The 24,909-nt window shown below is 46.5% G+C and overlaps 2 protein-coding genes across 3 annotated transcripts; one reads left to right on the top strand and one right to left on the bottom strand.

The window, feature by feature from the left end:
• Positions 1-164: 164 nt before the first annotated feature.
• On the top strand, positions 165-9,690 carry LOC128268402 (poly(U)-binding-splicing factor half pint). 2 transcript variants are annotated; one of them, XM_053005477.1, is made up of 5 exons: positions 165-283; positions 716-902; positions 6,462-6,747; positions 7,054-7,557; positions 7,636-9,690. In XM_053005477.1, exons 1-5 carry the CDS (start codon positions 263-265, stop codon positions 8,594-8,596), a joined length of 1,959 nt encoding a protein of 652 aa, XP_052861437.1. In that variant the 5' UTR covers positions 165-262; the 3' UTR covers positions 8,597-9,690. The 2 variants fall into 2 exon arrangements, with proteins under 2 accessions (XP_052861437.1, XP_052861438.1); XM_053005478.1 differs by lacking the exons at positions 165-283; positions 716-902 and adding an exon at positions 4,573-5,413.
• On the bottom strand, positions 9,578-10,306 carry LOC128268403 (NADH dehydrogenase [ubiquinone] 1 alpha subcomplex assembly factor 2). The gene is made up of 2 exons (XM_053005480.1): positions 10,034-10,306; positions 9,578-9,963 (listed from the first exon to the last, which is right to left on the bottom strand). Exons 1-2 carry the CDS (start codon positions 10,279-10,281, stop codon positions 9,762-9,764), a joined length of 450 nt encoding a protein of 149 aa, XP_052861440.1. The 5' UTR covers positions 10,282-10,306; the 3' UTR covers positions 9,578-9,761.
• Between the last annotated feature and the right edge of the window lie 14,603 nt (positions 10,307-24,909).

Raw genomic sequence — 24,909 nt, 5'->3', positions numbered from 1 at the left:
TAAATCGCACAACAAACACAGGCCCTCACGCTCGAAAGGAGATCAGCCGGCCAATCAAAACATTTGCCGGTCTCCCTTTGGAAACATACGAAGCAGCAAGCGGACGCTGTCAACGCACGCAGCCAAAGCGCACGCCTGTCAAAGAGTGAAAATTTGCCTGCAAAGAGTGTGTGCTAGGTGTGTGCCAAGCGTACGATCCGGTGATTTTGTAACTAAACTTGTTGAAAACGTGCACTCTATTGCTCTGCGTGGTGTTAAGAATATGAATGGTGTTGTAGCGATGGTAAGTGTACTGTTCGTTCGGTGGAGCAGTTGTTATTTGAGCCGTAAAGTGCGATTGCAAAACGGTGCGAATCGATGGTATGCTTCGCTAGAAATCCAATATGGCGGCGTTCCGATTGCTTGGCTTCCTGAGGGGGGCGCTACAAACCATAGCACCGCCGCCAATGTCTAACTTTCGTTCCGGGTGTGTGGCTTTCTGGTTGTGCATGTCCCGGTGGGTGGATACCAAAGTGCGGAAGATTTTGCGTTTGTAGATGTTTACAGGCCTGTACCGCTCGGCGGTTGTACTAGCCGGATAAGATTATGTTTTTTTGTGGGTAAACTACGCAAAAGACACCCGTTGTTGTTATTAGCAACGTCCTTGAACGTCCTGTTGCGGTGGCCTTGCCAAGTTTTCGTCCATTAATGTCCTTTTTTAAAATTTCCTACGCAGGGAAGCAACGAGTATAATTCTGGAAGCAACAACAACAACAGCGAGGCCTCACCCGCCCGTGAGGAATATCGCAAAGAACTGGACATCTCTCCGCCACCGGCAAAGCTTTCCAAGCGTGACAAAGAGCGCGAACGTGACCGCGAACGCCGTGAGCGCCGGGAAAGAGAACGCGAGGAGCGCGAACGTGGTAAGTGCAGCATTTATTGTGCGCCCCATCAAACAAATGGTTGCTTAATATTGTTTTCCATAAAAGAAACGAGTACAACCCTTACCGTAAAGAGAGAAACAACCGCGTGCGGGACACACACACGCCAATTACGCTACGCCAACTATTGACACGGTTCTATCGAAGTCGACTGATAGGGTTGATTAGCGAGGGTTTGAAGTAGCGGTGAAGGAACAGAAAATCCTTCCGCTATCCAAGACAGTCTCGCTCTTACCGTGCTGTGTAGTAAGAGAGTGCTCCCGCACCGGTAGTTGCTTCTTGGCCGCCGGCGTTCTGTTGTTTGTCTTGTCTTCTCTTTTGCAAACAGTTTGCGGAAAATTCTAATGAGAAATGAGAGTGAATGGAAATGCGAATCAATTTTCAATTCTCTGTACTGTAAATAGTCATCCCCGAATAACCAGATTTGCTTTCTATTGTGCATCACCTCTTCTCTCTCTTTCTCTCTCTCTCTCTCTTTCTCTTTCTCGTTTTTTTCTTTTTCTCTTCAATTATAGGTAAAATAAACAATATCATACACTGGTTTCACCACTCCATTAACGCACACCAACCAAAACAAATGTGCTTATCACATTTTATCTCTTCCAGTGTATTTCATGCTCTTGCGAAGTATGTTGCTTCCGGCCTCCGGCCCTCTTTTTGAACACCACATTAAGGTATTTTCTTACACTTGTTGTGTCAATCCTTTGTCGATGAATTCAGTGCTGATGCTTGTGCTCCTCGTGAGCATTGTGCATTCATTTGAATTGATAGTAGAATTGTTGCCACATTAGTGAGCAGCGTTATTCTTGTGTTTCTCTTTTGATAGTAAAATTTTTGGTTGGACCGTTTTTCAAAACATATTTTATTTAGTTCTTTTTCAAAAATGATGATACCGTTAGATGCCTCTCGTATCAACTATGCTGCGCTAAATTCATCTATCGGCAATTGTAGCTGTCGGATCAAAAGAAGATGCATCTATAGCAAAAAAAAGCACTAGAAACATCCCGTACCGCTGTACTTTATGATTTATTTAAAAAAACATAAGAAATATAGTTACAAAACTTTTATTCCGTACTTGGTCCACTTCGGTTCCAGTTTAGCACAGACCATCACCCGGATGGGACTGTCGATCCTTTCACACGATATTTCACACCCCATACCTGTTACTTCCCTGATCGTCGCTGGTCATCGCACACAACAAAATCAATTCATGAGATTTCTTCGTTTCTTTCTTTCTTTTTTTTGTTCTGTACTTTCAGCTGTTACATAAAAATATGTATTAATTGAAGGGTTTCTAGAACAATATTCTATCAATTACTCCCAAACTGATGGAATATAGATCAAAGTGAGGGAGTCTGTTTTGAACTTCATGCATGAGGCACGCGCAGTGCAATGCATTCGTACTTTGGGAGGTAACCTAAGCCTATACCGTGTATTAACTATATTTTTAAATCGTAACCGCTTTGTGTGTAAGAACAACCAAAATTCCACGCGTCTCAGTACAAACGTGCAAAGGTTAAAGAGCTGCAGCATCAGTATCTGATGCATGGATGTTGCTAAAAGTATATGGAAATTTTGCGGGTTTATATTACAGTTAAGCGGCGCATTTCTTAAGTCCTTTTGCACCCTTAACTCTTTGGTCAACTATTTTGTGGCGAAAGTAGCGGCAATTTACTCCGTGGTTGCGAAGTGTGCCAAAACCATTTGGCAGTTTACGTGAACACGCAACTTGAAGTCCGTTGAAAAATTGGATTGTGTTTGATTTTTAATATACTTTTTATACAATATACCTGTCGTCGCGCGAAGACGGGCTCGGCCGAGCGCGTCACCTTTTCTTCTTCTTCTTATTCTTCTTCTTTCAACCTGAAATCGTCAACAACCAGCTCTTCGCGGCTTCGGGGAGATGGATCGTGAGAGGAGGAGGACCGGCTCTTCTTCTTTCCGTGTGCCGGCGTCTGCTAATCGTCGTGACGTACCAACGGGTCAGCGGCGCACATAAGAGCACTATAAGACCCAGACCCCCACAAGAGGCAGAGAGGAGACGCGACATCCTGTCTACTTCCTTACTTCGTGTTTATCTTCCTCTTTTTTTATTTCACCAACGTAAACAAAACCAACCCAATAGACTTATTTCGTTCACACAGATAATCAAATGAACATAAAAGTGATCCTCGGAGGTGATAGACGTGATCTCTGGCTCTCATGAGAAGGGATGAAAGAGGATCCCTCTGTCTCGCGATCGTATTGCGTATTATTTGAACCTAGAGGATGTCCCGGTTTCCATCACCGTCGCAGCACTGGTTGCTTGTTTCTGGAACATTGTATTCTTTTTCTCTATCTCTCTTTTTCTCTCTCTCTCTCTCTCTTTTTCCTTTTCGTCTTTTTGTGTTTTTTCGTACTTTCAGCGAACCGTGTTGTGTTCGTGTTGTGATGTATGAGCTTATGAAAAGAAAAAGGTTACGTACGGCGTCAAGAGTAGAGATGTGGCAAAGGGTGGTACTGTTGCCAAATGTTACTCCCGCCTGTGATTGCATTCAGAGGGCCGGGGGCTCGGCGTAGTGAAAAGTTTGTTGAGCATGGGCTGGTGTAAAGCTGGTGGTCAAATGCGACAGGTTAGAGGGGATTTGCCGCTAGCGTCGGGAGGCGGGAATGACCTTAACGACTAATCGTTAGTATCGGTAGTAGAGTTTTGATTTTTTCCCCAGACACGCGCGTAACACGACGGCGGAGGTTGTGCGAAGCAAACCTAAAGAGAAAGAGAGCCAAAGGTGCACGCTATAACAAATGCATACATTCACAGTAACATTTCATTGCCAAGTAGTAGTAAAATCATACCATTAAAAAAATCAAGTCTTTCTTATCTTCGCCGCGTGTGTTCTGGTTGAAAGCAACAGCAAATGGTACCATCTCTACAGTCACACCAGCGCGCCACCAAAGAGTGAATCTCGTCGCCTCAATGTCCAATTCATCCCAACCGCTTGGCCGTCGCGGCTGCTTGGACTGCGGGAATGTCGGCCAATGGTTTTTGTCTCGATTTTGTTCTTGCTCTCTTTTCTCTGTTTCTATCTCTCTCTCTTTCTCTCTCTCTCTCTTTTGTATTTCTTTTTCTCTCTCTTTCTCTGTATTTAAACTAAACTATATCTACCAACTGTTTGCGTGTACCATGGCGCCCGGATGCGACCAAATGCATGGACGTGAAGGCTTTCCGGTTCTGCTGGGAGAAACAATCCGACAAACCTTAAACCTTCTCACTTCCGATAGTTTACGTACTTCGCGCGACCGCATCACTTATAACTTTGGTAGAAGCCGCCAGCATGTCCTGATTATGCAACACACAACGATGATATGTCCTTGTTTTGATCTAACTCTTATTTTTGTTCTCCCGTTTGCTCCGATTAAATTCTATTCGTTTGTAGCTTGATGAAGCTAACGGTGTTTTTATCCACTAATAAGAAGACTACATGTTGCCGTATGTGAGGCAAAGTAAAATATTATTTTTACTAATTATCGTGTTCATGAAATCATGTTTGTTTGGGTCATGAAATCAACAAACGTTCATAGAAGAATTGTTAAAAATAGTACACATAAACTGGCTGAAAACTGGGTCATGGTTCATTTTATGGCCTTGAGCTTGATTCGTTCAATACGTATTCCATATTGGAATTTATGCTACTGGACTGGATTATACAAACTATTTTAATCTTCGTTTAATCGCCCAAACTCTATTTGCTGATGCTCGAGACTGAAAGCACCGGAAACACTCAGTCGAGTTGAGTTCGACATCGCGGATATGATGTGACGTCGTAACACGTGACGCACGCTCGCTCTGTGTTCTCTAAACTCCCTACCAACCATCACGCCGCTTCTTCCTTCATCGAGTCAACTAATTAATCCGCATTATTTTTTCTTGTTTTTATTTATTTTCAGGATCTATTCTCGTATTGTTTTTGTTTTTCTCTCTCTTTCTATGTCTTTCTCTTTTTGTTTCATCCCTCCGAGCGAAAAGTGCAAAATCGCGGCTCTATGCAAACGTACCGCCAAACGAACGGTTCCCACTACTCTTCTTCCGTCATCATATCACCTTTTGATCACTTGCAAGCCAATAGGCCAAAACTCAGATCGTTCGCCTATCTACTACTACTACTACTACTACCACCACCACCACCACCACCACTGCTACTAGCGCCTACTGCTACCTCTGCTACTACTTCTACTACCACCAACATCATAACTTCTACTACCTGTTCTTTGGCCCGTTTACGTGTTTCGCGTCCCGTATTATCCCTGTGCCTTACGCAGAGCGCAGCCTCGTAAGACAGAGTATGAAACTGAAAGTAGCAAAAACGAGTATTGCTGAACAAAACACAACACACAAAACAGTATTCGCAGAGTGTACGAGGCGAAAACAATGAAATTGTTGTAGTTGTGAACTCTGACTCGTGGCATGTGTGTGCCCACGAGTCTTCTTCCCCTTCAAGAGATCCATGGAAGAGGTTAGAACTGATTTCTCATCTGTTGTTTTGTTTTATTTTCTTAGCTCTACAATGCGTATTTTAACAAGATCCCTTTTCTGATGCGAAAATGTCCAACACCGATTCGCAACATCGAAGAATGTGCCTGAATTCCAATTTTATAATCTACTCCTTCCTCTCGTCTTTGGTTACTCGTTTATTGATTCGTGCGAAGTACGGCATGGCACAAGGGGTTATTATTATGGTTCTGTGCCTTTTTGGTAATGGTACGAAAGTTGAACAATGCTGAAGCATTTTTATGAGTGAGTTTGCCCAACATGAAGGTTGAATTAAAAAAAAAAAAGGTTTGAAAACAATCTAGTGAATGTTGAACGGTTTCCGGTTGCCGCGCCCGCGGCTTATTGGTGCTGAAGGGTCCTGGAAAATGTTATCAGTTGCCTGGATTGCCAGCGGACAGCGCAATAATCTGGAATTCCAGTTTGAGTTGTTGAAGCCGTGTAAACATAAAAAATTTCAATGGTAGTGATAAGAAATATTGAAAGCATCGAAAACGTTGATAGCACACGTTTCATTTAGTCATATTAGTTTTTTTTTGCAAAAAGAGTTTGTGCATAGTAAGTGCTGGATTACTATCCCTTTAATGCAAGTAAACTATTTTTTCTACAATCTACTGATAGTCGGTCGAAGAGAAATTAACAAATCTACTACTTGTCCTTACTATTAAAGGAAATAGGTTCAGTTTTTTTGGAAAACGTGCTGCTCCGTAGTGCCGAAACATTGGTTATGGTTCAAACAAATGGCTCTATACTCGGAACATACGAACCTTTGCAACTTGCTTCGCAACCTACCGTTCTATCGATCTACTTCGTCTGCCATCCATTTTCCTGCCCCTCCAAATTTCTAGCCCTCAACGAACAGTGGAGAGAATGAATAATTTCATTTAGAGTGGGACTCAATAGGCTTAATTATTAGATCATATTACATGTTCGACAAGTGGAAAGGGGTCTCTTGCCAGTGGTCAGTGAAAGCAAAACTAATACTATTCCGTTTTCTTCGAAAACCCCCGCAGAAACGAAGATTTCGCCGTTCATTCTGCAGCCCGTATACGACCTACGCCAAATGGGCGATGTGGCCTTCGGTCCGGGTACTCGATCGGCGCTACTCGGCATATTGGGTGGTGCACTGCCGCGCCTGACGTCGGAGCAGCACGATCTCGTGACACGCGCGAAGAAGTATGCGATGGAGCAGAGCATCAAGATGGTGCTGATGAAGCAAACGCTTGCCCACCAGCAGCAGCAGCTCGCCAGTCAGCGGACACAAGTTCAGCGCCAACAGGCATTGGCCTTGATGTGTCGGTAAGTGACCCCCTATGAAAGATTAGAAGATTAGAATTAGAATTTTTGGGATATTTTGAAATTAAATTGCCTGGACAAATAATGATGTCGACCTTAAAGATACATTTCTGAATGGTGAAACGTTGAGTTTCATCGCATTTTAACAATGCTTTGAAAATCCATTTTAAACTCATTTGATGCCATCACAGCTGATAAGATCTGATTGTCCAGTAAATTTTCAGTCATTCAATTTAAAATAGAAAATATCACTGGATGGTTCCGTCTAGCGACTTTGGTGCTAACAAATTATTCATATTTCTTTCATAGTGTGTACGTCGGCAGCATTTCATTCGAGCTAAAGGAGGATACGATCCGAGCAGCGTTCCTACCGTTCGGGCCGATCAAATCGATCAACATGTCGTGGGATCCGATCACTCAGAAGCACAAAGGATTTGCGTTTGTCGAGTACGAAATTCCGGAAGGCGCACAGCTCGCATTGGAGCAGATGAATGGTGCAATGCTGGGTGGGCGCAACATCAAAGTGGGACGACCGAGCAACATGCCCCAAGCACAGCAGGTGATTGACGAGATACAGGAAGAAGCCAAGAGCTACAATCGGATCTACATCGCGTCCATTCATCCGGATCTCACCGAGGAAGACATCAAGAGCGTGTTCGAAGCGTTCGGCCCGATCGTAACGTGCAAGATGTCGCAAGGCAATGCCGTGCACTCGCACAAGGGATACGGGTTCATTGAGTACCAGACGAACCAATCAGCCATTGAAGCAATTGCCAGTATGAACTTGTTCGATCTCGGCGGCCAACTGTTGAGGTGAGTTCGGCTGCGAAGCCACCGTACGGCGCAGATAAGCCAAAAATTGATTTATTTTGCCTTCTCATTTATATTCAGAGTTGGTCGTTCGATTACGCCACCAAACGCATTGATGGGCCCGGCGGCCAATTCGGCAATGCCGACGGCTGCTGCCGTAGCAGCGGCGGCTGCAACAGCCAAAATACAGGCCATGGACGCGGTCGCAACAAACGCAGTGTTGGGTCTGTCGGCCACCGCACCTACGCTGAAGGTGGGTCTCGGTGGGTTGCCGATGAATCCCACCATAACGACGGCAGCAAGTGCCGGTTTGGTGGCTCAGGCCCACCTGGCCGCGGCCACACAGGCAGCGGCCGCCATCAATCAGCAGCCCGGTCTGCTGGGGGCACCGAGCGGTGCTGCACTTGGACTCGCTCCGTCGTTGCTCATGAATCCCGTCCTGGGAGCGACCGTAAAGACGCTACCGACCGTTCTGAGCCAAGCCAATCCAGCGGCGGTTGCTGCGGCGGCTGCAGCGGCTGCGGCGGCGGCTGCCGCAGCAGCTGCCGCTCCGAACGCGACAGCGGAGGACGTGTACAAGAAAGCACAGGAAAAGCAACAAGAGGAGTTACAGAAGAAGCTGTTGGAGGAGGGTGAACCGCAGACACTGCAGCAGCAGGAGTCAATGTCGATCAAGGGCCAGAGCGCGCGTCACTTGGTGATGCAGCGACTAATGCGGCCACGCGAAAGCAAAGTCGTGATACTGCGCAATATGGTCGGTCCGGAAGAGGTGGACGAGATGCTGGAGGATGAGATTCAAGATGAGTGTGGCAAGTACGGTGACGTGAAGCGGGTTATTATCTACAAGGAGCGCCAGTCCGAGGGCACCTATGCCGAGGACGACAACACGGACATGATCGTCAAGATCTACGTCGAGTTTTCGCAGGCGACCGAAGCAGACAAAGCCCGCGACGCATTGAACGGTCGCTACTTTGGCGGCCGGCTGGTCAAAGCGGAGTCATACGATCAGGCTCTCTATGATCATGGCGATCTGTCTGGTTAAGTACACTGAGTCCTTGCTTCATAAAATTGCGATGCAATGCGAGCTGCATCCTCTTGCACTCCCCTCCTCCTCCACTCGAAAGAGGATCGAATGTCCTCGGGAGATTTCCGTGCGCGATCAATACCTCTTGCGGTGGTGAGGAGCAGTTGTGGTTCCCGGATCAGTTGGTGCGATGCCGATGGTCGCACTAACCTCGAAAGATGTTGTCCATTCTCGCAAGAGGGACCCAACGTGTGGTCGATGTATGTCTTGGAAATTCATTTCGTAATCAATTTTCTTCGTGAGACTAAGGTACGACACTATCGATAGTAGACCATCGTGTACCGCATTTCAGAACGGCCAGATAGATTGTAACGTTTTCTTTATCAAATCACATCATCACCACGGTAGCACCACTCAACTTGAATCAGTTTGGCTATGGTTGAGAACACGGGAGAGGAAGATTACAAGACCAGTAAATTGATACCGACGGAGAGATGGTACGATTTTAGAATTAACAGGTGTTCGTGGGAGTAAACTGTATTGTATGATGCAACTATCATAATGCAATGTTGAAACGGGGAGACGAATTAAGAAATATCTACTATTTAGGAGATACGTTAGAAGTTAGCAGAACAGCAAATGAGAACAAATGAAGATAAAACAATCTTTCCCTTTTACGACAGGTACTTCTTGTACTTTACGACGTCCAGCGGGCTGAATGAAACCGCATAAAAATCGAGTAAACAGTGATCCTCGTTCGATTTGTTCAGAATCGGTGGCTTTAAGAACGGAAGAATGAATACGAAATTAGTAATGCTACAAATCAGCGACGCCAAATCGCATGCTGATGGCCGGTTAGGTTATTTGGTTAGGGCTCAAAACATCTACAACCATATACCGTCGCTTCTGATTCCAGCACGAAAATGGCGGCGGACACTTTTCTTTCTGTTTCAAAAGTGCAGTAATTTGCAAAACCATTGTAAGGCAAACACCTTAGAGAGACAGCGGATGCATCATTCTTCGGTCTTGCATATTAGAATAAATATTAGTGTATATACAACTTTAACACAAGGAAGAGTTCTTTTCTCATACGATCGATAAAATAAAGAACTACTGTCTCGACACACACATCGGGGTTTACGTAATTTTGTTCGACGGTGCCTGTAGAAGCGCGTGTCCAATGTTACTTTTCATGTTTTCCCTTGCCGGGCATCACTTCGTACTCGTCGTACTGTGGGAACGACCCCATGCCAGTTTTCTGCTGTTCCAGGGCTTGGGTGTCTTTCGCTTTGCTATACTTGGCCTCCAGCTCGGCCGCATTGCGTTCTTTCATTTTCATTATTGCCAAATTTTTCAGCAATTCCTCCTGCGTCGGAGGTTCCCTTCTGCAAGTGGGTGAAACGTGTAAAAGGTAGGTAACTCTTCGACCGATCGAGTTTCCGATTCGTGTCCTACCTTCTACCCCGGAGCCACGCTTCCCATTCTGCGGTGATTTCCTGATCGTATGCTTCCTTGGCCGTAGGTTCGAACCACCGGGACGCTTTACGCCGGCCCACCGAAGGATCGGGCGGAATCTCGTAGTATTTGTTGCCGAAGTAATCCTCTCCCACCAAGTTGCCCTTCATCTGGCGAGGCTTAAATGATTTGAGGAAGTTGTCCAGCACGATACGAAGGATGTTGCGTGTCGGAGGTCCACTGGCCATCGCTGCGGAAAGGTAGTTCACTAAAACCACCCGAGACGCAAATGCGTTACATAAACAAGATTACTAATTTGCGGCTGGTAACTTTACCGGTGCGAGGTTTCGGTAGAGTTATTTGTAAACAATGGCAGGTTTGACATTTGCGGTGTCCACGGAACCGCTGAAGTAAAAGCATCGCGCGGATGACATCGTATCATCAAACTATCGAGCCACAAAATTGTGTATTTTTAAACTTAATTATGTGTTATGTGCCTTTGAACCACCTTGAGGAAAAATGCAAGATTTAGATAAAAATATGCATATGAAAACAAGGAAAAAAAGAAAAAAACATCGATTATCTCGCTCTAGCGTCATGCTCTGTCCCGTTCGGCACTTGGTCAGTTTCGGTAAAGAAAAGTCAGGTTCAAAAGTCTGTCTGTGTCAGTTCCTGTGAAAAGTCAAAAGACAGAAAAAAATTCAAGTGAACGTTGTATTTCGGTTCGTGTTTCGTTCGTGCAAGAGCCGTCCGTTACACTTTTCTCCGTAAGATTCCGTGTTAGCTCAAAATCTGTGTGTTGTTCGGTATGAAATACCAGTGTTTCAGATCAACTTACCCAGAGCATTGTGCCACGCAAAACATCGACCGTCGCGTCGAAGGAATGCTTCGCTTACGCTGTGTCACTTGAGAGCATTAGGAACGACTCCGCACACATCCGCACCGAGCGTGTATTGCATAGTTGGCGATGCGGGCATTACGTTTCGGGCGCTGCGTTGCCCATTCGTTCGATTGATGACGAATTATGCCGACAGAGTGACATGTTTCTGCAAAAAACGATTGCTGCGATTAGATATTCGGCTGCTGTTGCTGGCGTGTGCTGAGCGCATCACTTCCATGGTATGCGGTACAATGATCGCGACAATGACGATGACGATGACGGCTATAGGGAGCGCTGTGCGTTGGTAGTAGTGAAGCCGAGCCGAGGCGAGCCGCAAAGGAAATCGCAAGCTCGATCAGCCGACACTGGGCGCCAGAGCGAGACAACCGGCGTTAGCGTGCTGGTGTCCGAAAAAATGTCCGATTGACGACGACGACAAACGACGGAGCGATCGTTTGCAATCGAAGTCGAAACGGAGAGCATTTCTTTTGCGTCCCCGAAATATATGGACATTCTCGCACAACTTTGGTGACGTGATAACGTTGGCCGTCGTGCAGATTCCCGTGACCCCCGGTGAATGTGATGTTGGTACTTAGTCCGAAATACTCCAGCAGTGCTGCCCCACCACTAGTATGCGTGCTGTTAAACTCTGTTTTCCAATCCGCCGTGCTTAATTGAGTTGTACGTTGGTGCAAAAGTTTTCGCATTCCGATGCGAAAGTCCGCCGCCGTTGCATTTGCCCAGTTTTCCTCCCAATGTGGCTATTTCTGATTGTTGTTACACTGTCAATTGTGGGTTACTGTACGGAATGCTGTGCTCATAAGACTCGCAACGGTGCTGTGTGCGACATACGAAGGAATCGGTTAGATTTGGATGTTACGCTAAACTCCGAACGTCCGGTAGGTGACGGCGGGTTGGAGTGGCCTTTTCGAGCGTGAACCGTGTGTGCGAGAAAAGCGCAAAACTCATTAGCCGGGGGATCTGTGTGAACGCGCGCTGGCTTCGGCTTTGTATGTAGCTGTACCGTTGCGTGCCTCGAGAATGGATGAGGATGTGTTTGCTCGGCCTGTACGTAGCCTCGTAGGCGACCGATGTGTGTGCTACCCGGACCGTGGTTCTCCATCAACCTCGCCGTGCGCTGGGGCTCCCGAGATTTGCAAGCATCGCCATCCGGAACCTTCCTTGCTTCATGCTAGGCTAGGCGGGCCCCAATCATTACGGGCAATTGTTGGCGCGGAAGATGCGAACGTGACGGAAGCGTGCCGCCGAAGCCGGAAGATTGCGTTGGGTAGCATCCGACGGGAGAATAAACCTCCGATGGAGCGGGGCGATGGCGTGGAAGCATTATGAATCATCAATTTTCTCTTTTCGCAGCAGGCTGCGATTTTCTGACCGGTCACTCGACAGCTTCTAGAACCATACTGCATCTTTTGTGGCAAACGGTTTTGCGGCTCGTCCTTTCGACATCGCTCAGGACGTTTGCCCATCCCAAACGTGGATGCGAAATCCGGACTGCGGCGAGTAAATACAGACAGCATTCGGGACGGGAAAAGAAGACGCGCCGCGGTGCAGCAAGAGCAAGAATCGAGGAGGGAAAAGAAAAATCGAATTCCAAAAACAACCAAAGCGCAACGGTGATAATTGTGTTCTACGTGTGTGCGTTTGTGCCCGCGCAAAAGGAACAGAGATACTAGGGCAGTTGGCGAGAGCGCAAGGGCGACAGAAAGTGCATCGATGCATGTATTGTGCCGGGGACGACCCATCTTTGACGAGAGATTTACCACCTGAAGTTGATGCGTATCGTTGTTGATGCTGTACCCGTTGTGTGATGTTGCTGCTTTGGTTGCCTTTGGTTACAGACACGAGCGGTAGTCTTAATTTTCATTAGCCCAGTGCCTCTTAAACGAGCTTTTTGTTGCCGCGCTTTGGAATTCCGTCTCTTTCACTTCCGCCCGATACTGCTCAGAACGAAATTAACGGATGTTTGGTAGCGGGGAGGCGTGCAAAACCGTTCGAATTCTAATTTGCTTTTCTTCTCCCCTTTTTCATCCGTGCCTTTGTGGGTGTGTTTGTGTGTGTTGTAGGTGTTCATCAGTGGGCCGCTAGCTCTTGAGTTCTACTTTTTTTAAATTTCTAATTCGTTAATTAACCAGTGGCACAGAAGAGTGAGATTTGGCTGGCTTATCCTGGCCTGGCTGCGGTTGTGTGCGACGATTACGCCAGTGCGTGCGTATTCATGAGTGCATATGTGTATGCAATGCGAAGGAAGTGTGAAAACCGACAGCGTCTGTGGTGGTTCGATGTGTCGAAGAAGAATGGTGCCGAGCGTTGAGGTGTCAGAATAAAGTGGAAAAAGAGAACTATCTTCGCGTAACTGGGGCCAACTTGGCGCTTTTGTTTCTTCGAGGTTCTCGTGTACGGGTTCGGGAAAGTGCGTTTACTGTTTAACACCCGAAAAGGGTGGAAATCCCGTGGAAATGGCAGCCGGGAGCCGCTTGGCCGTGGTGGCCTACGTTACGTACGTTACGGTTTAAGGAGCGTTTTTTCCGTTCGTTACGCCTCGCTGTTGCGCTGATCCTCCGTGTTGTGTGCGTGTGTGTGTGAAATGTGTTGCCGACGTGCGGCTCCGTTTTCGTCCTGTCAACCTGTCAACGTTCGTCTGAGCTGTTGACTCGGCCGCCGCCGTCGTGTGGTGCGTGGCGCCCGACTGTGTTCAGTTCGGGTGCCTGTGTGTGTGTTAGTGAGACAATCCCAGCCCCCAGCATTGGCTGTGTGTTGTGTGTTTGAGAGAAAGCCGGCCGTCGCCGCCGCCTCCGGAATCTTCGCTTCAACTAAATAAACCTTCTCAAGGTCTTGCGAGGGATTTGAGATCATCGGAATTTGTTTCGATTTCGGTTCAATGACGGAAGCCAGACCCGCTTTGATGACGTCGCAGAGGTAGGTTTTCGCTCCAGCAAAAGCAACATAATGTTTGAATTAGAAAAATGTTGCAATTTACTGTAATGCAATCAAGTTTAAAGATCACCAACATAATTTGCTTTGCCAATTGTTTGCTTCAACTTTTTGTTACATAAATTGTCATTATTCTAGCTTAACTCGATTAATTTAATTTCAAAGAGATCCATATTTATTCGTTCTCTATGAGTTTCACGAATAATATCAATACTATTGATATTGATTGTATGATTATCTGATATTGTTATGATCTTTGCATAACATATTTTGATTAAGAAACGATTTTTTCAGCTTGATCGTCCTACAATTTACGTACCAAACAAACAACTGGCATAACAACTTTTCCTAACAAAATAAGAAAATGTAATAAGAGCCTCCGATGGTTGCATTATTTGCTGGGCGTCGGTTTACGCAACAAAAACGTTTGCCTAATGCCCGTGTGTGTCAAGAATTGGTATGGCTTTGCGCGGAATTTCTCGCACGTCGTGGTTTGACACGTGTACAGGCAGAAAATGTCCTTATGAACTGTGGCAAAGTTGGAACAAATGTGTGTCTTTCAACGAACACCCGCACGCCCGAAGGTCACCTTTACTGGAGTGTGAAAATTAGGTTTGTTGAAAATATTTCGGGCATCTTACACTTTGGGCTTGCTTCGTTTGCTTTTTACTCACATAAAATTCACTGACACGACTCAATCGTTAAAAAACGTCTTCTAGATCTGCTAGACCTTCAAATGTACTTTTGACCTATGACGTGATTTTTGGCACCGAAAAGCCCATATTCATCCATATATCCCGTCCAGTTACTGCGGCAAATCTTCGGGGTTTTGGAGCTTTGTTCACCAAACATCGTGGGCCGCGGATTCTTCGCTTTGGCTCCCAGACAGGGCGTCAAAGGCAGTGTGGCGGCGCACTGTCGTTTGGCGTTTTCCGTCTTGGAATACTTAATAGAGAGATGTTCATTCTGCGGAGGTTCTAGCACCACCATCTTGCTGTATCTGCCGATGCTTATAGCGCCTTATGTCTGCACATTCCCACGTAAATGTTCTTACTTGTAGCAAATTAATAGAGCTTTATGCTGCTATACAGTCGTGTGTCTTGACGTAGTGGCGGTACGGGCTTGTGGCGAAATCGGAGCTACACGACCCGACGGCGACTCCTGCCCACGGAGGCAATCGTAACGAAAATTATTGCCCCACTATTGTTGTACGTGACGTTTGGTGTAAAATGTTGGCGCAGTTTGAAAAAAGCGCTTCTCTGTTGTCTGCCTTTTTCGAGACGCAGTACGCAGAGGTTGCATATTAACGAGCATTTAATTAATATGTCAACCGCTGGTACGCAGACGAACCGCCATTTTCTGTGTATCTTTTCTCTTCCGAACATCGATTGTAGTGTAAATAACTCGCCGAAAAAAACCGTCGTATACCGCGCACCATGCAAACACATAAAAGAGCTGCGCCTTTCCGCGATCGTGTAACGCACTGCCAAATCCTCCGTAGACCACACAAAAAAACGAACTCAATCCACTTTTGCTGCGGCTGCTGCGTGCGTAGGTTTGTGCTAGTTTGTTGATTTCATTTTCGGGCCGGGACATTTTATGTGAACATCGCGTCCCGCGGCCCCCTGAATCGAGGAACGAACTCGAGGGGTCGGTCACTTACGAATATAGTGAAAACGATTTTTTATGGCAAAGATAAATATTTGAAGCCCCCCGAACGGCCGAGGGGTTTTTGTAATTGATTTTGCCATTTCAGATTCGCGCTCATAAAAATTACATTAGGATTTCCGGGCAAGACTGGCCTTGTCTAACTCGATTCGCAGTGGGCGACCACAACGCGCCGAGCAACGAGCCACAAATCGAACCACCGACCCAACGGTACCGATTCACAGCCGGTACATTAATTGGATTAAATTGCACTCCCGTTGGTGTTCTGGGGCAGCCTGGCGTGTTTGCGTATATTGCGCATGAAATCACTCTAGTTCCAGATTGTGTGCACTCTCGGCCGCAGCGCACTCTTTTGTTTTGCAGCGACAAAATAAAAACCGAGGAATGGTAAATGTTAGTTCATCAATTGTAATCGTTTGTCGAAGCATGAATCCGATTTGGTTGCAGCGCCGAATGCGCCATCGGTTTTCATCTCGAATGCACTTCTTGTGCAGGCAAATTAATAATCAACTACTACGCGGGTGCCTGTCTGAGTTTTTGTCCATATCGATCTTGATTGGCGTGCTTTTAGATTGCAACGGTCAGCGAACCAGTCGGTCGATTGATATGAAACGGTATAATTTGGTTAAATTGATGTTGAGTGTGGGTTCGGGAAAAGACCACTCGTGGGTTTAATAAACAGTAAGGGACTCTGCGAGAAGCCATATAGCAATAAAATGAACGACCTTCAAATGCGGCTGCGGTTGCCTTTTTTATGGACTTTTTATTTTATGTTCCAACCTTTTAGTTTTTTTTTACTGGAGCAATGGTCACATGAGGAAGTATCGTCGTTTGCTTTGCCGGGTGAATCTGTCCGACATTCGATAAAGATTGGAGACTGGAAAAGTGTATCGGTTGGGACTTGTGGAAATTTATAAAACGAGTAGAATGCGATGTACTAATATATAATTTTGTCGTGTTGTTTGTAATGGTCACACGGCCCAGATTTGGGGAGTCGATCAATGAAAGTGTTGATATCAATCATGAGTTGATAGATTGAGGTAATGAACGTTCGGATATCAGATATTGCACAACAATGCGTTTGTATCGAACAGTTAGTTCCATGAATTTTCTCGGTATCTAATCGATCCCGTGTCTCGGGTGCTAACAAACGTACGTCATCGGAACCGATTTGCGAAGCGTAATGTTGGGGTCCCAATCTTTGAATCCATCAAAACAAGACATTCTTTCAACAATCCTTGCCGATCGGTGGGATTATTCGTACAACAATCGATGACTGTTTCGTTGTTCCTCATATGGAAACGTAATATAAAATCAATCTTTTCCAAAGACCTCGCTGCCACAAACCTCTACACGCTACAGTCACCGGGCACAGGAATTTGTGAATGAAAACAGGATTTTCTAATGTGGCGAGTGAATGAAAACAAAATAAATATATACTTTGCTGCGTAGTATGTGTGTCAAATTTTAAATTTAACTCGAATCGACGTGGCCCAACGAGACACCATCTCCCTTGATCCGCGCAATACCGGGCCTCGGCAGTGGTGTCCGCAGTGGATGATGTATCTGCCCGGCCGGGTCGGAGGGGCACTAATTTGTTTTGCAAACGACAACAGGTTGTCCAGAGGAGGAACGGGCAAAACAAAAAACACCACGGACGGTCCCGACACGGTTGCCAGCGGGCTTGTTTGCGTTGATGGTTGTTGCTGTGCTGTCAAAGTCATACATCCAGCGGGTTCCCTTCTCGATCGGCTTCGAAGATGAGGCGTTTTACCCTCTGGCCTGTCGAGCAAACATGGCCGTGTGTGCATATTATCGTCCGGGTGGGCATTAGGAGTTTACGATACCATAATTTGCGCTTTTCAGTGACAGATTTCAATTCCGGTTGTGTGAACCCTTCGAAACAAATGGCGGGTTCAGCTCATTATGAACAGTGGAAAAATCTCCTTTTAGCACCAAGCTTTGCGGAGAACCTGTGGCATTATCTCACGGGTTTGGCTTTTGAGTTTGTTTAGTGCAAAGATCACTTCTAGATTATCACAAACCAATAAAACCTGGAACTGAAACTGAATAACTATGCGGCTCTTGACAATTTATGACAACGGGGGGTGGCACCGTTTTATCACTTCCTTTCCGTAATCATATGTGGCTCATCACCATCGTTCGATTATCACCATTTTGGCCCGGGCATCTCGTCCACCACCGACAGCGCGCTCCATCGATTCGGATCTTTCAAGGCTGTTCGCTGCGGCGGAACCACCGGTCGGTTCCATGTGGTTGAGGTCATGCCGAGGAATTCGGTCATGTCGTGGAGCCTCCGGTTTCTCCTCGGCTGTGTTGACCGTTGTTCAGTTCGGCAGTCGCACGGACGTCACGGTGCGCGCGACAGACGGGCTGTCAAAATGTTCGCCGTGGGGAATTTCTCATGTTTATCGTTCATTCAAATGCCGAAATTGGCATCTCCTACGGGTTCTGGGTTGGGTTCGTAGTTCTTTTTTGGTTCTTTTTCAAATGATTCTTCCCATACATATTGCTTTTGTGCGCTGCCTAAATAGGATTAATCTTTGCAAGGTGGGACATTTTATGGTCACTGTTACAACCATAATTGATGTTTTAAATAAATTGTTCTAAAGTTTATTGACTCCTTTTTATCGATTTCGTTTTATTTCATTTCGAAGCTCCACGTTTAATATTTTCGTATTTTGAATCTTTATACAAATTTTTACAGTTGTCCACAACGTTACGAATGATACCTTACTCTTTTTCAACCGTTTGTTTGGTAATTTTCGCTGTTTGGTTCCCCATTCTTAGCCCACTTATTAATGCCACCTAACTCCTCCATTCTCGATTCCCCTTCCCGCCTGCCTGCCCCGCCTGGTGCTGGTGATGATGATGATAAATGGCCACTCTTTCGAAAGCATCCGCGCACACGCGTGTTTCCGCTAGAGTTGGGCGCTAAAATTTTCAAACGAGTTTCTCACTCCGTACAGCGGAGGTTGCTGAAGGGCAGTAGTGCGTCTCTTTGTAGTTGCGTAGGGGTGTGTGGCGCGGAGCATTAATTTGCTTCCCGGGCAGTGGGCAGAATAATTGGAATGGACCAAAGAACGATGAGCTGTTTATTTGAGCGGTGAAATTTGGAACCGCACCGCCCGAGGCCCAGAGATTAAGCTTTCGTTGCTGTGGACACACTCAACGGGAGCTCAGTTTTAAAGGGCGCAAAATTTATCACACGAAGCCATGGTCTGATAAGAATGATAATCACGGTTACTTTTGGGTGTGTTTTGGGCCTTGCACTGTTGGGATGTAGATTTATTTTCCAGCTGTTTGCTGTCCTCGGAATGTCCTTGGGTTGTGGTACTGGAGAGGTACCTGTTAGGTGCGCCAGAGGTGATTATAATAGGCGCAGAGCAAGCAGCCAAACGGCGGCCAACTATTTTTTTATCTAAAAATGCCTCGTTGTCGCAGGGTCCCAACATTATCTTATCGTCGTTGTTTTACAATCTGTCACCCCGTGTTTTTTTCGGGCACGGGGTCAAACGGAGCGCCGTGTGTGGAGTGGCCCGCCGACGTGGGCAAGTCCCCTGCCCGCCAGATAATGGTGGTAATGGTTTCGGTATCAACGGAAAACGGTATGAAAATATTTGCGATAGGTGCAGGAAACATGCGACAAGCAAACATATCGGGGCCGTCAATTTGGCTAATGGAAATGGTTTGATGTGGCAGCATGTTTTTTATCCGTACGTTGTAGGAAAATATCGTGAAATTCAAAATGTCGTCTCGAGAAATTATTTCGTTTCCGTTCGTATATCCCAATTTCGTGGTGTGAAATTATATTTCGTTGATTCGAAGGGCAAACAGGTGTGGAAACTGTCCAAGAATAAGGATCCTTTTGCTTTCGCACCACGTGGTCATTTTTACTGATAACGGCTTTCGGTTGGTTGAAAAGGGTATTGCTTGCTGCAAGAATGTGATCTTACGCAATTTAGCCTTATTCTCAAATGTACAAAGTTTTTCTGTCAATAATTAATACGGACATTTTATAGTGTCTTTAGGTGCTTCTTCACTAGCTAAAAAGATTAAAAATAACAAAACTGTTTGCAAATATCATTATGCCAAATGCTGTTCCACGTTCGGTATATTCCATTAACATTTGTATCCGGGGCAACCTTGAATTAGACATTCAAGTCGTTTACGTCCAAAGTCCCATTTAAAGCGCACGGTAATTAGCAAGCTAAATTTGTTCCCTTCATAAACACCTCGTCTTATAAAAGTCTCTCTCGTTACTCGTCTGCTTCGTTTGTTCGGCTTTTCAAAGCCCCCGGCACGAGATTTGTCTCCCGTATTCCCGGCTCACAGTTTGTTGTGGTTGGGGCACCCCGAGAACACCAGGGAGCTTATCTGTGGAAGTCGCCGCCATTTGCCGTAGGGCCCGCGCTTGTCCGCTTTGACTCGGGAACCGGAAACGATCCAAAAGCCGGCCGGAAAGTTTACCGTATTTTTATGGTGCGTGCTTGAATAAAATGCTCATAAAAGCGAAGAAAGTGCTCGTGTGGAGCAGCAGCAATAGACGTGGCCGCCCGCGAAGACGAAGAGCCTCGCGGCGGCAGCCTGCGCTTTGCGTGTTCTATTTGCTCTGCCCCGTTCGCCGTGATTCTCAGGCTCTGTGGGCACAGCCTGTGGCGGTATCGGTGTCGGTGGTGCTGTGACGTGACAAAAAGTCTCGGTGTGTTTTCTCCAAAAATAAACGGAAACCCCAACGAAGAAATGGAAAGAAATGTCTTCCCCACGGACACGTTACGTTGTTGCGGCGGGGTTTCGTCGACGGACGGACTAGACACGATCTCGGCGGTGGCCTTTAGCCTTCCGCTTGCTTCTTCCATTTTTGGTTGGCCGCAACCCTGACTCGCGTAGGTCATTGTGCAGTCAGCGGCTCTGTCTGCGACTCGTTGGAAGTCTGCTGAAGCATCCATTTTTCACATTGGTTCAAATCGCGCGATCCGTCCTGGTGGCTGTGGCGCTGGGCTCTGTCTAGACTCCGGCTCCAGGTGCAGCTGGCTAGGGACTTGCTTCCGTGGCGTATGATACACGTCGTCTGACGGTACGAGAAACGGTAACGGTGAGTTCCGGCCGGAAGGAACTGTCTGCGCCATGATTGCTCGGCGCTTATCACTGAAGAGGGGCCCGTGTAAGACTTGGCTATAGCGTGAATTGGCAGCAGCTAAATTGTTTCCCTTTTGCCGAGAAGCGGTCTATTTGTCAACTATTTGCTCTGCGCTTTTATGTCTGTTGGTGGCAACGCTTGATGGCGCTTATGTTATGATATAGTTTTTTTCAACTTTCGTATTTTCGGTTCAGCTCTATTATATTCGATTTTTGAGCGATTTTCAGTCAATTTTGGAAGTCCAAACTCTACACCTTATATTTTGGTTTTCCACAAATTTATCAGTTTTGCTACATTGTTGTTTGGTCAATCAACAAACCAACCATGTTGAGCTTAGTCCTTTTTTTTCATTAAACCGGTTATGGTAACATCGCAAGATGCGGCCCCTATTAGTCATCCCTCTACGGAAGGTCGGCGGGAACAGGTGTATGAGTTTCGTCGACTCAACGTGTCGTGTCACGGCTCCGAGGAGCCTATAAATCATCGTCCCAATTGGATGGCTCGTGTCGCTTGCTTGCAGTGCTGTTCAACTATGGTATTTCTCCGTCGATGACGAAGCCGCTGCCGGCGACGTTGATGGTGCTGATGATGGTGATGACGATGAAGACGGATGACTCGAAGGTGTCACAGAGTTGGAAGGTGTTTTCCGCCTGTGTGTCATGTTCTTCTTCTGGTCTGGCTCCTGCTATGACATCAACAACCCATCGGTAGGGTGCATTCCTTGCCTGCCATCGCCACAAGTTGCTAAAGTTGCTGTTTCTTCCGGTTGAGGCAAGGGAGTTCCCTTGAGCGGCAACCAGAACGTCTAACCAGCGGTTTCATAGTTTTGCTTCCTTGCTTGAGCTAATTGCCCCAGGAAGAGAAGCGCACTGTTGGAACTTTGTCTCCTAAAGTCTTCCAACCAGAGGCACGGTCTAAGAATCGGACGAATGGCGCCCACAAACAGGGCGCGGTTCACCAATTCGGCAGACTTCACTTTGTTGGCGGCCCTTGTGTAAAAAAACATCATAAATGCCGCCGCAACCGTTATCTTCTGAGGCGTGGGTTAGTGGGTGGATCACGCATACCGGTTGATGAGAATCTTATCAGCAAGAAACGACACAACGGTATGCCGTGGTACGTTGCTATAGAACTGGGTTCTTTTAGTTCTCGAATGACATGACCTGTAATATGAAACGATCAAGTTAGTAGAGTGTACAAGTCTACGCCAGTGGGCCAACAACTCTCACTAGATTATATCTTTATCTTGCTAGCGTGCGCGGCCCGATAGTGGAATTGGCTCGTCTGGGCATTGCGTTGGATAGTTTGAAACATGAGATTAATCATCCTTGAGGTACTACACGACTATCTGTACCTTGTGAAGTAGTGCGTTATCCTATTTTAGGGCGAAATCTTGAAGATGTTTCTTTCACTAACTTGCTAGTTTCATGGAAAAAATGTATTGCCAGACCATAAAGCCTGTGTAATTTGTTTTCTAATATTTATTTAGCACGCTTATAGGAGAAATGTCCGTTTATAGGAAAATGTGAAATGTGAGAAAGTATGATGATGGTAAACCATTTATGTTTTTTAGATTGGCCTATTTTTTAGGTTCTGAAACTTTTTGATGACAAGGTCAGATTTGCCTGCATCATATAGAGTACTTCGGATAACATGCACAGAAGTAGGAAGTTGTATAATTTTCGATTGAAGTTTTAGTTGAATATTTTTGCAATATCCTTATCGTTTATATCATTCAAACTCACAAATAACTAAAGGAGCTTTAATAGTCTAGTCCAGTTTTTTTTAACACCGAGCAAAACGATGGAAATAGATGGGAAAACGAAAAAATTCTAACTTTATACTTTAAACAAAAAGGGGTTGTATCAAAATGTCATTTAATCGACTTAATTTTGCTCTGAGAATCTTGAACTAGCATTCGAGCATTCGACATTTCAAAAGGGCGATTCCAACAGCAAATATAAGTTTTCGCATACATCCAAATGTTCAGATGATAAACTCTGTTTTGCTAGCCACTGCATGTTGACTGACCTAGCAACGACGTTTGCGGACATGGTCTAGCTTCAACATATAATTCTTAAAATCACATGTAATTATCAACAACCCGGAAACGCACGGATATACCCTTCCGATTTTCTTATATAGACACAATTTTGTTGATGCTACAATTTTCAACAGTTCTTTACGAATGATGTACCAGATTTACGGAATGAACCGCTACAGGTAATGTAGGAGTTTCTTCCAGATTTCGACATTTGTCAACCGATTTTGGAAGAAATTGGGTTCCACGTCGAACCAACATTGGTCGGTTTGATAGCTAAAAACCTCTTCCTCAAAAAATCTGACAAAGTAGGTATCCATTCCCGCAGGAGTGGAGTGTCCGCCCTTATTATCGCTCGCCAGGTTAATTGCTGTGAAATTGTTACCCAGCACAAGGAGGAGGACCACGGCGTGTGTCCGCGTGGTGTCGTGGTCGTAGGGACGGTTCCGGCCAAACTGTTCGCGATCGGCGTCTTGCGGAAACCTCCTGATAGGGCCTCCTGACTGTCGAGGCCGGCTTCGTGTTTAACGAGAGTGAGAGTAGAAAATATGGAAAGATTGATTCGAAATTTTGATTGCCGCTCCGCTCTTTGCGACGTGAAGTGGGAAAAGTGAAGGTATTTCCTTTGGCCGCGCTTCTGCCTCCATGCCTTCGAACTCGGAATCGGTTTTCGGAACCATTACCGTCGGTCGTCGTCATCGTCGTCGCCGCCGCCGCCGCGAAAGTGGGCCGGAGGAGAAGGTTCTGCACAATTTATTTCACAACTTCGAAATTGGCCACCATCATCATCATGATGCTGCTCATCGCGAATGCCCGGTGATGCGCGCTTTCACGTCACCGTGAGCTGTGTTTGGTGTCTTTTCGCGGGGCGTGATTCTTCTTTTCTGGCGCCTTTTGTGACACCGAAACGCGGAGACAGCCTCTCGGTTGTCGCCACCGGGGTTCGGCTCATCGAAAGTGAGTCGCCCGGGCGATAGTTATTGGTGGCGAAAATCATGATCTGATGATGGCCGTCGCACGGTGTAGCCTTTGCCTGCCCAAAACCCATTTTCCCAGGCGTCCGCAAATGGCCATCAACTCAATCCGATTTAAGAGTTTACGTTCCTTCAACCCAAGCCCTCTCTCTCGAAGCTGAACCACGTTCACACACCACCACGGTTCCCCGGTCGCGGATTGTGTCGCTCCCGGTGTCTTGTTGTTGTTTTTTCCCCCGGCGATGATATCTGAGGGAAAGCCCCCCACAACAAACGTCGCTCGAAACAGCGGAAATAGATTTTTCGGCCAGCTGAGGAAAAGTGTAGTTTAATGTCAGTGGTGTAGAGGGAAAGCGTTGCAGTGTGTCACACGCCCGGGGGGGGGGGTTGTCTTCCGGATCTCGCGAACCATAAGCCGCGGATCATAACTGACCCGCGCAGGTTTCGGGTAATGTGTTGGATGGTTTCGCTATTGGGCTTAATTTGTTTGTGAGCGGGTCAAGTTTCCCTGTAAACCACCAGCACCGCTCACCCGGTAGTTCTCTAGTCTAAGGTCTTGAGTTCAATTCCCGGCGCTCTCTGGGACTGTATCGCTTGAAAGGCAAAAGAAAAGGCAACCACAAGAGCGGGTTGTGGGGATAAGAAAAACTCAGTGAAACAAACACACAACTGTCGCTCGGTGCCCATTGAAGAAACCCACCGAAAGAGGAAGTGAACAATTCACGCACGTATACCACCCCTCCGCCACAAATGGCCCCAGGGGCCGCACGACGTAAACATTTAACTTCATTTCGACTTCGGATCGACCTGAGTGCGTCGGAACACCGCCCAAGGCAAATCGTAAGGGGGACCCTCGGCGAGATAACCCGGCAGGAGGAGGCGGCACACACTCGACGGCCAAGACAAGAGAGTAGGTCTGGATCTGGAGCGACATCTCGAGCGCGAAGTAATTTACGTTTTCCGTATCTCCGGCGGCGGTGGAGAGAGTGTCACCACCGGTTCTCCACCAAGTAGACGGAAGTTGTTTGCTCTCTAATGCCTCACCGCCGGTGGAGGCCCCGGAGGTGTCTAGTAGCGTTGGTAGCGTTTTAAAAGGGGGCGAACCACAGCTTATCGGCCTCCCGGGTCTTGTGCCGGCTTTCTTTCGGTGACTTAAGCCTGTGCGCACTGTGGACCCCTGTGTGTATTAGGGGAGATTAT

The sequence above is a fragment of the Anopheles cruzii genome, chromosome 2 (genome assembly GCF_943734635.1).
Source record: "Anopheles cruzii chromosome 2, idAnoCruzAS_RS32_06, whole genome shotgun sequence".
In the NCBI taxonomy this organism is placed as follows: domain Eukaryota; kingdom Metazoa; phylum Arthropoda; class Insecta; order Diptera; family Culicidae; genus Anopheles; species Anopheles cruzii.
The sequence above is the reverse complement of the archived record's forward strand: the minus strand, read 5'-3'. Positions and strand labels throughout refer to the sequence as shown.

Bases quoted from the DNA above. Each gene is read 5' to 3' on its own strand.
- LOC128268403 (XM_053005480.1), bottom strand. From the start codon at position 10,281: ATGGCCAGTGGACCTCCGACACGCAACATCCTTCGTATCGTGCTGGAC. The intron at 9,964-10,033 runs GTAGGACACGAA...ACCCACTTGCAG, and splicing joins GCGTGGCTCCGGGGTAGAAG to AAGGGAACCTCCGACGCAGG.
- LOC128268402 (XM_053005477.1), top strand. From the start codon at position 263: ATGAATGGTGTTGTAGCGATG. The intron at 284-715 runs GTAAGTGTACTG...TTTCCTACGCAG, and splicing joins TGAATGGTGTTGTAGCGATG to GGAAGCAACGAGTATAATTC. The intron at 6,748-7,053 runs GTAAGTGACCCC...TTTCTTTCATAG, and splicing joins GCATTGGCCTTGATGTGTCG to TGTGTACGTCGGCAGCATTT.